Below are 12,293 nucleotides of genomic sequence, written 5' to 3' on the forward strand. Positions count from 1 at the left end.
AATCTATTCATACCATTGTAATACCAGAATCACAAACTCTGCCTTTTGATCTGTCATATTTTATTTGAATATGAAACAAAAATCTTAGCTTAAAGGGATTTAGTATATCCCTTTCAAATAAATGAACTAACAACAAAAGATCAGGGAAATGCCAAACCTCCTACCAGATGTTTGAAGTAGTTTCTAATTTAGCAACTGTCAGACAACATCTTGTTCCATACCTATTTTTTTTACATAAAAAATAAATACAAGTTTTACCAAATCTACACACAGCTGTTTGTACAGATATTCATACAGAAAAATTTACAACACTAGTCCTTACAAATTCATAGGGCAATAACAGATAAAAAACAACACTGTGCACATCAAGCATCCAGCATTATGGAGTCAAACTTCAGCCTCTTGTGATTAACCTGATTCTTCTACTTTCACCAATGCAAGACTGAAAGTATCATTCAAACCATATTTGCACCATAGCCAAGATTAAACTACAGCAATGGGACTTAAAAGTTTTTAAAAATCACATTTATTTAAAATTATTAAAGAATATTTGACATGAAGAATTACCTCATTATTCTGCAATGCTTGTTTTCCACTTCTTTTACTGTAAAGAAAAGAAAAAAAAGTATTTATTTGTTATTAACGCACTTTGTCTTGATCTCTACACACAAAAGACAGAGAGAAAATCTTGGGGTTATATTCCTATCTACTTCTTTCAAAGCAATACAGTGTCTTCAGCAGAGCTACCTTCTATGTCAAACCTATGTGCTGCTTTTATACAGCACATGTAATTCCAGTGAACTCTACTCATTCCAGCAGCCAGTTTCATGTAGGAAAACCAAGTTTCACCCTTTCATCTCTAAGTTCTGCTTTACCTTGGCTCTGCATCATGAACTCCAAGGGATTTTCTATTTCTCACATGTACTTTACAAGCACAGCTACATGGTTCCACTGACCACAAATGAAAACTACACAAATGCAGATTCAGCAATCCAAGCAACCCAACTTTGATGTTTCACACTATCTAAGTAAACCAACCAGATTTGTTTTGCATTGTATTTGACTTCAAAATAACACATTTATTACACAGAGAGATTGTTTGTTCATAAACATATGCTGCAGGGGAAAAAAGCTGGCTCCTGTGAAAACAAGCTCCCACTAAGATGTACATTAGAAGTTTTCAGTCTATTTTCCTTCCCCTGCATTTAACAGAACAGTTAGTAGAAAAATATCTATCAACTGGTGCTAAACAAACATTCAAAAGCACAATGCTATTCTTTTGCCTCTTCTTTTAAGAAACAGAAGCTGACAAGTAAGGCACAGTTTGTCTTCCTTTTGGAACACTCAAGCACCAGACAAGCACATGAAGCTGCTTGAAGAATTTATGCAGTTTAAAAGTAACCACCAAACATATTAAACTGCAACTTTCTTAACCATGATATTAAAACCCTGGGATTAAAACTACAACATTCATACACTTTCAAGGCAGAACCTAGGACACTACAATAAAGCAGAAACTATGAAAGGCACTGCTCCTTTGATCTACAACACCAAAACAGTTGCAGACTGCCACACAATCAGCTATCCCACAACTTCATCAACAGCACCATCTTCCACTTGTTTTAAAGCTCTGACAAGAAAATATCTAGAATGAAACTGTGCCTATTTTAATTTATGATGACTAGAAAGATCTATGACTGTCACTGACCAATGAAAAGAAATAACTTAATTACTATGAAAGGAAGAGGCAAGGTAGCAGAGGAATATGAGAAAAGAAGGGAAGGAGGAGACCATGAAAGCAAGAAGGGAGATCTGCCAGTTTAGCAAGAACTTAATTAAAGGTAGAAAGACGGAAGTCTGAGACAAGATAATAATCTTGTAAAACTACTTGTGCAAAAGACAAAACAAAGAATACAAAGGGCAGCCGGGGCCAGGTAGGGGGAGAAATAATAAAAGTTCAGAAGATATATAACATTTAATCAGGCTGTGATGGAAATACATCTCTGTGGAAACGGTAACAGGATGTAAAGTCTAAGAAACAATCTAGCCGGAGAATACATCCTGGTGATGCAAGAGCAATATATTCCTGGTACAAGACACTTCTCAATACATCTTGTAATTTTTCAGAATAGAAAGAGCTGACCTATATTTTTAAAACTTGAATGTGGATCAGTCCAATCACGTTTGGTTTGGCAGGAGGAGGAAAGTAGTATTCTTAAGCATGAATAAGTAGTTATCAAATTATGTGGTTATTTCTCTAGATGATTCATGACTTGTCAAAATGTAAGATGAAAGCATGCTGCTCTTCCAGACATGCTGTAATAATTCCTATAAGCTTTACTGCTTCAAGTTCTTCCAATGTTTGAAGTCACAACACTCATAATACACAACAATTTCAGCTTTAAAAGGATCAGAAGTGAATATATTAATAATCTATTATGAAGATAAGGCCCAGAATTATTCTGGTAGTTTGTTGAATATCTTTGATGTATTTATTGATACATTTTTCCTAGCTAGCTGTTGAGAGAAATTGAGCAGCTGAAATTACTGACTGAGCTGAAACTGATTATCCCTTAAAGAGAAAGAAGGATTGTATGGAAATCAATTACATATAATTATGAACTCACACTTAATTAGCATTTATATTTATAAGGTTTAAGATAAAAATTAAGCATTTGTAAATTTAAAATCAAATGAAAAAGGAGCTTTAACAGTGTTTTGTTCTCTTTTTCCTAAAAAAATTTGTAAAAGCTCAAAACAAGACTAATACTTCAGACAGAATGTAAACAATCTTAAAATATGAAGTCTAGAAGAAGAAAAAAAAAAGTGCCTACATAGCTCTCATTTCATTTCCAAATACTGTGCCATAGTTCTGCCTGGAATAAAACCTTTGCAGTCCAGTATCTATTGGCACTACTCCAGACTCCACTGTACTACTGTAGAACTTATTTGTGAGAATGGTGGTTGTATTCTCAATGAATTTAAAGACTAAATAACATTCTCAATTAGTCAGCAAGAATACAGCAAGACTATCTGGTTACAGCAAAGAGCTTTAACACTTGGAACAGATTCAAGCTCTCCATTATTCCAGACCTCTCATTTACTTAATGTTAGAGCATCACGAGTCTCAGTGGTGGAGGCAGGTAGGTGCTACATGCTGGCCAAGTTCTCCACTGCAAATAATTCCCCTGGTACAGAGCCATTGTTGCTTTGTGCCCTCACAGACAAAGGGGGATGGCAATGAAAAGGTTTTTGAAAAGGGTTATCCAGACAACATATAGAAAAAGAAATAAGAAAAAATACAGTAGTAAAACATCTGTAATAGTGAATCAAAAACAGTGGAACTTGTCACCATATATTTTCAAGATCTAACTGCACAAAGCCCTCAAAAAAAGCAGTCTGAATTCAATGTGTAATTTTTTTTTAAGAACACAAAGTGTCAACAGAACACACAATCAACACCTGAGGAAGTTTCAGGAACAGCAGTATTTCAGATCTAGCCTGCTACCCATTATTTAACTGCACAGGGCTTTTACAGCAAACATAGATATAAAAAGCAGAGAAAGGTGTCAGCAGTGTCTTGGATAACACAACTACACCAAACTTGTCATTCATACCTGCATGGTAACTGAATACCAACTCTCTAAAGAGAAGTAAATAGGCAAGTAATTACCCAGTAAACAGGAGGCAATACAACAAAACATCTTTCTCCTACACTGAGAAACACGATCAGCCCAAACCAGCAAGACATTTCAAAGAAACCAATAGAGTTTCAGGACTCCGTACAGGCATTTGACAGCTGATCCAACTTCAAGGGCAGTATCATAGCACAGTGGGGAGGGAGAAATCATGTGATTCCAGTCTCCAAATAAGTACTGGTCAGAGCACTCACTCTTTTGACTCTATTTACATACCAGTGAGGCTATTCTCTCTGAAGAAACTTGAAACAATACTGGTTACTCGAATAGAATAATTCTCAACACTACTGAAGAAGAAAGTGATTTGAGAAACTGTGAAAAGCCTTCAAGAGGCCTGAGTCTTCTTACTGAAAGGTCTCAGGCATACTAGTTCTGTGGTATTTAATAGCAAACAGGAAAAAGTTAAAGGATTACTGTCTTTAGAAATACCTGCCTCCATCCAGAACAAAGTTCAGAGGAAGCCATCTACACTGAGCTAAGCATAACAGGGAATTGCAGATGAAGAGAGTGATAAGCAAGACTTGCTGTTTAACTACATGTGATGAGGAAGTAAGGACTTTAAAATTTTACATTGTCCTTAACTGAAAAAAGCCCTACAAATTTCAGATCATGCTACCTTCCTTCTGTAGAGTTAAGATGACTTGCTCCTGCTCCACACACTGCAAAGAAAGAATATCTGGTTTAGAATTAAGTGCAGCATTTCAAATAGTTGTTACCTCTAGACAACCTGCAGACCTTACACATTGGAATGGCACTGTGCAGTTTTCACAGCTTCCAAAAATCTCACAAAATAAACAATTTTGCAATAGTTCATTATTATTTGTGCAGTTTTCAGGTTAGTCTTGTAGTCAAGATACTACTGAGACATTGTAAAGACAGAATAAAATTCAAATTACTAAAGATGCAATGCAACAGTGTGAATAAATAACAGCTATAGTGAGAGAGGTCTGATGTAGCTCACTGGCACGCAGAGTCTCATGGTGCACATCTCACACAGAACAGTAGCGAGCAACAGTACATTTATTTCAGGTCAAGGACAGCAACCTTACTCAGAAGCCTGGGCACAGTCCAGAAGCATGCCCATTTACACAGTACACTCTGAGCACACAGAGAAACTAGGAACACAACTTTCGTGGCTCTAGAGTGGTGGCTAGTTGCAGGATAACCAAAAATAATGCGAGGGGAATGTATTCAGGCAAGCAAGAAGGGGACTCAGAAGGTCACAGAGAGCTATGTTACCGCAAGCAGGAGCTCTGCATTGCTAAAGCTCAAAAAGTTTCTACAAACCTTTGAGAAGAAGGTGACAAAGCAGAACTGTTGGAGAGGAAATTCTAAGTTTCAGTAAAAGAATGCATCTCAATAACATATCTTATATATAAGAAAAAACCTCAGCACTATTAATTTTGTCTTAAGCTGTGCTTGGGCCAAAGCTGTAGCTGCAGATCTGCCTCAGAAATAATAGTGGTAAAAGATTTCTAGCTAGTTTCCTATAAAATTAAAAAAAGTTTTACACTGTTACACACACACTAGATCTTGCCTTAGACAGCAAGCATTTTATGCAACTTAATTGAGAGCGAAACCACTAATTAGTTAGACAGGCCCCAAACAAAGGCAGGATGCTGGGATGCTAAATGCTAGGATTAGGGCTGAGTCATCTGGTTTCTCCTGTCTCCATACCCTCCAGGTGAAGACAGGTTTCCTGAGCCCCAGGCAGGTTTTTCTACAAGACTGCATTTTCAATGTATTTTCTAGTAATTGTATCTGTATATTTAGTTTTGTTGTTTGTTTTTTTTCTCAAGGCAGGTGCATTTACCGCAAGCAGTAGACTGGACAGTAACATTCACATCCTGAATAAATTTACTTCAATGTAGTTAGTATAAAGTTGTTTTTGGTACCTGCCACCTTTCCTCCAGGTAACACAGATTCCCTTTAAGGCTTTTACATATACAAAAGCAGTTTATTAATCTGTAGCAATATAATTTCACTCTTCCTGTCAAACAGCTGTGACTCAACTAAAACAGGTCCCTCCATTTGAAGCCCACTGAGAAAGCCCCCACAAACATATTCAGAGTCTAGAGAAATTACTCAATCTAATAAGAGAGAAGAATCTAATAAGAGAGAAGAATTATGTATATTCTAAATATACATAAACAGAATAAAAATTCACCATCTGTTTCAAGCTACAACTACCACTTGCTATGTTTAAACTCCCATTTTATGTTTGAAAGCGCCTCCAAACATTTGGACAGGTGTCTGTCACTGATTGCACTTCTGTCACTGTCAAACTGCATGTTCACAGGCTGTGCAGCTAAGGACATAAGCAGTGACATCTACTGAGTGAGCGACACGTGCTGCCACTCTCAGCAGACAATGGCTGAGGAGCACAGTGACAGGCAGAAGCATAAGTTATGTGTCACCCAGGATGAACTGTGCAAAACCCTGTTTGATATACACTGTCTGCAACTCAACCTCCCTCTACTCAATGAGCCTTCCCCTCACTTTAGGCTTGCCTAACCTCTAAGGCCCCAAGCATACACTATTCTTGCTTTATTCATTTTTCTCCTCACAGGTGGGATGCCATCACATGGGTTTCAGAAGTTCAGTTTATACTAAATCATGTCCACATCCTAGCATCTTGGATTCTCATGAATGCAGCTAGGTGATAAGAAAGGCCAGTGTGTCTACAAGCAGATTCTGAAATATTTTGTCACCTTCCCACACACTATAAAAGCCTTCCTATTACCCTAAACTATTTATTCACTTTCCCTAATCTTGTAGTTTCAAGCTTTTTAGCCTAACTACCTTCTATAACTTCTTACAGACTTCCCTTCTAGTAGAAAGTTGTAGGAGTTAAATACCTTCTTTCTGAAAGTAAGCCAAACTCATTCTCTACTTGTGTCAAGTATTTTATTTTAAACTACATGGATACTTGGGAAAAATTCTTATTAGAATGATAATGAAAAATATCCAGCTCCTTTATGTAACACCCCTTAAGGTTTTAATTCTGAAGCAATCAAATCTTAAACAAATACTCTGTTGCTTCTTGTTTGAGGCAGGATTAGGGAAAGAGAATAAACACTGCACTGTAAACCCTGGATAATGTCATTTCTCAAAGAACTTCTCATGACTTTAAAAACCCCAAATACTACAACTGAAATCATAATTGCATTTAGATATAACACTTCCCCCCCTCCCAAGAGGACACAAAGCTTTTGTAAGGAAACAGACTTCTTGAGAGAACTTGGAAAAAGAGCCAATGTATTTTTCTCTGTGCTTTACTCCAACGAAGTAAGATGGAAATCTAACAAGATACTATAAGCAAACAGTTCTACATCACTCTACTTTGGAAGATTTCAGAAAATTGTGGTAAAAATGCATTGTAAATTGCAATTGGCACCACTTCTCAGTTCTGTAAAATCAATGAGCAGTGTAATACCTCTTACAGAACAACATCTGTGACTAATCCAGGCAGTACTAATTAAGTGATCTTTGGCCTAGTAAGGCAGGTTGGCATAACACATACAGCTTAATTATTCATACATTACTACTTGATATGAGTTGTACTGAACCTTGCCCCTATTGCTTGACAGCAGAAAAGTAGGTAAAAGTTGCTACCTCTCCTTCCTGCTATCATGCCTATAATGGGTTATTCTATATAAAAATGAACACATACAACATGAAGAGCCTGTTACATAGCTAGCCTTCTTGTTACATATTCAAACACATCTGATTTGCTAAAAGATTTACTTTCTTTTTCTCAATTTGTATGCTATTTTACTTTCCAAATTCAACCAGCAGCAGACCTATTGCTGACATTCCAGCAAAACTTAAAAAAGCACAGAAAATCAAACAGAAATATGGCAATTACTTCAGAAACACATGAAATAACAGGAAGACATAAAATGTTATTTTGAACACAAAGTATGTTTAAGCATGTATTCTGAAACTATGTGAGGAAGGAAGAATTTTGCAGGTTATGTTTATAGTTGCACTAGAACGCTTCAATGATTCACCTGAATGTTAAGCCCAGTGTTTTGCTGGTTATATTCAGGTCTGCAACATTTACCTTTGCCATTACAAAGCTCAAAACTAGAATTTCACCTTCTAGAATTCAAGAAGTTGAAATTCACCTCACACTAACATGACACAACATTTTCAGGCTTTATACACCAAGGTTAACAAAGAATTCACACACAAAAAACTAAATCACCTCACGTATCTTAGTTAACCTCAAGCAGCAGATATGCTACCAGTCCTCTTCCAGACTATCTAGATTGCCAAGTGAAATTCTTCTCCCTAGGAATAAGTACAAAAATTTAGGACAGCCATGCCCTCCCATCTTCTTCCTCTTCCCAAAGAGTCAGAGATATACAACACAGATGTTAAAGGATACACTAGGCCCTGCAGATTTCAAAGATGCACTTGTTACTGTATGTCAGCATCATACACCAGCACAAGAATGCTGAAAATGTAAAGATTTGGCACGATGACAATCCTTTTCAAAAGTATGCCATAACTTACATTAGCAACAAAGCATGAAGAAATGAATGATACATGAACTAATGAGACAAAAGGAGGATGAGGCAATGGTAATAACCAGATGCTTTTGTCTAGGCTGGTGATATAGGCAATGTAGCTTACCTACTGCCTAGTCTTGATAGGTAGCATTCTGTAAGGCTCCTGGCAAGGTTTGCCTCACAGGGAAACATGGAGAAAAGAACGAAGACCAGTGGGCAAAAACCATCCTCAATATAGCATTCAAGCAGCAGCACAGCTATTATTGAAACAACCGAATGTTGGATGTTAGAGTTTGGAATCCATGGCCACAATACAGTACCAGCAGTAAATAAGACCTGAGCTGTGGAGGACTCAAAAGTGTAAAACAACACATACACACGAGCAAAAAAATCAAGTTTGCAAGCATGGTACTTACTTTTGCAACTGCATTTCTAATAAATTCAAGAATACAAAATGACTAAAGAGATTAAAGAAGAAAAGGACAAGGTCTCAGAAAGACTGCAGTGCATGCAGAGAGAGGAAAAGGGACAGATCAGGTCAGGCTCTCACAAGCCCATGCATCTGCTGAATTAGCTAGAATGTAATTCATAAATTATCTCCCCTTCTCAATTCCCACTAATCCTGTAATAATGTTCGGTCCACCTGATATATATGAATACCTCAGATTTTTAACACTATACCTAGCAAAATTGAAGATCCACACAGGAAAGACACATTCCAAATCGTCTTCAGCATTTAGGCTAACACTTACTTTCCATACACTGACCCTCAAGCTAATGCATGCACTGCCATTGTCAAGTCCTGCAGATCTACATCAGAAAACATGAAAGCAAAACAGCTTAATGGGGACAACCCAGGACCCATATAATATCTATTTCAGGTATAGGGAGATTACTCTAGACAAGTTCTAGCCTGCTTCAATCAAATGAATGCTAGTAACAGTGGGAATATATTAAATGCACTTCAAAACTACACTGGACCTGCATCTATGTTTGAAGATGTGCTCCAGTCTGAACACAGCCTGGTTTGTGTGCTCCAAGACCATTCCTCAATGAAGGCACAGCAAGCTAAGCGTGGACAATTAAGATTCACTTTAAAAGAATACTCTTGGTCTGGCTTAACACATAACTGCTTCTAGAACATCTGCACGGCCCAGTATTCCTTACAGATACCACTATATTATGCGTAAAAATCTGTGCTCATTATTTTTGTGCCACTCCACACAGGTTTTCTGCTTTTTTTTAAAGTGGTATTTCACTAACTTAGGCAGAGATATTTGAAAAAAATCACCCCTCCCTATGAGTTTGATAGAAGAGAACTTGCAGCCATAGCTCAGGATCTTAACTCTCATGCAAAAAACAATGTAAGGTAGCAAATGCATGACCTGTCAGCAGCATATCAATGTCTGCCGTGTTGTGTGACAGTTACCTAACTTAATGAAACTCTTACAGATATTGTGCATGTACGGAATTAGGTAAAATAAAACTGGATCGTTGCTTAATCTCAGGTATGTTATTACTTAAGACTGTTGAGTAAGTCCATTTCAGTATAATTTTGTAGTGCCTACAAGATACCCAACTGTAATATCGCAACATACCAGGTCTTAAGCATACGGTCAACAACCTACAATCACAAACACAGGAAAACCGTGAAAGGACTGTGTCTGCGATGTATTCTTCGTCTGCCACGCTTTGCGGCACCAGTCCTTTGTAAGGCATTAACAAATACACACCCTATACCTGCAAGGCAATCTCACAGGGAACATCACCAGATGTGGCCCTTTTGGAATTGTTGCCCGAGAATCTTACTGTCACACAGCAGCATCCAAACCACTTCTGAGTCCATAAACTGCCTATGCAGACACGGTCATTCCTAGAAGTGTTAATACTCGTTCCTAGTCCGGAAAACAGGAGAAGCCGGTATAATTTGGGTAACAAGGCGGCGGTGGTCGGATGCTCGCAAGAGTGGCACCGACCCCACGCCGGGGAAGGCGTGAGGGAAAGCAGGCTGACCCCCGCGCCCAGGAGCCGCCACCAGGCAAAGGGCGGCGGTGGCAGCGCCCTGTGCATGGCACAAGGACGCGGCTGCCCCGTGCATGACACAAGGACGCGGCTGCCCCTCCGCCGGCCCCAGGGCCGTGAGGGCGAGCACAGCTCCCGCTGCTTCGGCCTCCCGGCGCCGGCCCCGCGGCTCGCCCGGCCCCTCCCGCCCCGCGGCCCGGCCGGGCCCCGCGCTCACCCGTGCTGCGCGGCCGCCCGCCACTTGCCGAGCAGGCAGAGCAGCGCGCAGGCGGCGGCGGCCCCGGCGATGGCGGAGTGCCGCGCGGTGAGGAACTTGCTGTAGGCGGCCATGGTGAGAGCAGCGCGGAGCCGCCGACCGAGCGCAGCCGAGCCGAGCAGCCGAGCGAGGGATGCCGGGAGGGGGCGGCGCCGCCCGGCCCCGCGCCGCGGGCAGGACGGGCCGCGCCGGTAGCGGGGTTGTGCAATGCCGGGTCGGTAATTACCGCTCCCCGGCAGTCCCTGCCAGCGGGCGGACCCGCTGCGCCGGAGGGGAGGGGAGGAAGGGGCGTTTCCTCCCGCGCCGGCGGGGCCGGGCCTGTCCCGGCCGCCCTCGCCCGGAGGTCGGGCCGAGCGGCTGAGGCCGGGCCTCCCCCGCGGCCCGCGGGTTGATTTTCCCAGGCACCTCCTCCTGCCGCTCGGGCTGCGGCCATCCACCCTCCGCGGCCCTTTGTGTAGGGGTACAGTGTGATTGCTGAGTGTGTGCTGGGAACGGCTTGTAAATGTGGTAACCAGACGGAATAAAGATAAAATTTTAATAAATTAACAGATTTTAAAACTTTTTAATATTTCAGAGAAACTTTGGTGTAGGTTTTGCCCCACATTGTTTCTTTTTGGTTTTTTGGTTGGGTTTTTTTTTGTGGTTTTTTTTGTTATTTTTGGGTTTTTTTGTTAGTGCCATGAGACGAGCTGCCAAGGTTGGCTGTCAGGCAGAGAGAGGGTGGAATGAGTTGTCACCCCTGTAAGTACAGGAAAATAATCCCTATAAAGGGTAGAGCCACGCCAGGTACAGCAGGAGGTACCAGCTAGCCTTGTCCCAAAAAACCAGTTCTACTCGCACAGGTGCTTTTTCCAGCAGAGTTAATAACAGATTGGCATGTCGAGCTATACCAGCAAAAACACCTATGCCAGCATAACTGTATTTACACTGGATCTTCCCCTGTGGTCATGTCCCTCAGAAAAATGCCTGATAATGTATACGAACTGTCTCTTCGTTCTGTGGGAACTGGTCGGTCGTATATTGAAAGCCTATATTGGTGCTGTGGTAAACACTGAAATTGACAGAATTTCAGAATTAATCAGATTTCTCTGATTAAACTTAAACGCAGATCAAAATGCAGGTGGAATCAATGTATCTATAGTCTTGAAAATGTTCTCATACAGGCTTTTAAAAACATTTGAATACCTGTGAATGTTGTGCTTTTTTTTTACTGTAGTACAAGAGTGTGCATGTAGGTCAGTCAGGTATTCCTATTTCTTCTGACTATTTCTGCCTGGAATAGCGTGTCTGAAGCTGCAGGTAAGGTAAGGTAGAGAGGTAATTGCTGATTCTTCATTCTGAATCACCACATATACTCTTCTTTCTTGCTCCCAATCCCCATCCTTGGTATCATTAGGCATTTTAAAGCAAGTTTATGTTTTGGTGTAAAAGCTGGAGTCTCAAACTCTCAAATTGTTAGCATTTTTTAGAGCATTAGTCACAACTCTTGAACCAAGTTCTCTGCCACTTGTTCTGAGACCTTAGACCCATCAACAGTCTATCTCCCTGCTTTAAAATATGTACTGTACATTGGTGGTTTTTGATGTGGGTGGGAGGAATTGTAAACTATTTGAAGTGTTTCAGATCCTCAGGAAAATATATAGCAGAATCACACAGCATTAATTAATTTGTGTTTTATAAGATGAATGTTTGTGAAATACCTTGTTTTTTAGAATCTTAGATACTTTGAGAATAGATGAGTATGAGAACCTAAAAAAGAGGTATCAAAATAAACTTCTTATATTAAAATCATTGTAAAAA

At 40.1% G+C, this 12,293-nt stretch overlaps 1 protein-coding gene across 1 annotated transcript in view; it reads right to left on the reverse strand.

Moving 5' to 3' along the window:
• The window catches only part of ABCD3 (ATP binding cassette subfamily D member 3), a 28,459-nt gene extending 17,711 nt beyond the window's left edge, over positions 1-10,748 (reverse strand). The window contains exons 1-2 of the mRNA XM_058843345.1: positions 10,455-10,748; positions 568-604 (exon numbers count right to left, since the gene is read on the reverse strand). Of these exons, the coding sequence (XP_058699328.1) occupies positions 568-604; positions 10,455-10,567 (150 nt within the window). The 5' untranslated portion in view covers positions 10,568-10,748. The remainder of the gene's footprint in view (positions 1-567; positions 605-10,454) is intronic.
• Between the last annotated feature and the right edge of the window lie 1,545 nt (positions 10,749-12,293).

The sequence above is a fragment of the Poecile atricapillus genome, chromosome 7, assembly GCF_030490865.1.
Source record: "Poecile atricapillus isolate bPoeAtr1 chromosome 7, bPoeAtr1.hap1, whole genome shotgun sequence".
Classification (NCBI taxonomy): domain Eukaryota; kingdom Metazoa; phylum Chordata; class Aves; order Passeriformes; family Paridae; genus Poecile; species Poecile atricapillus.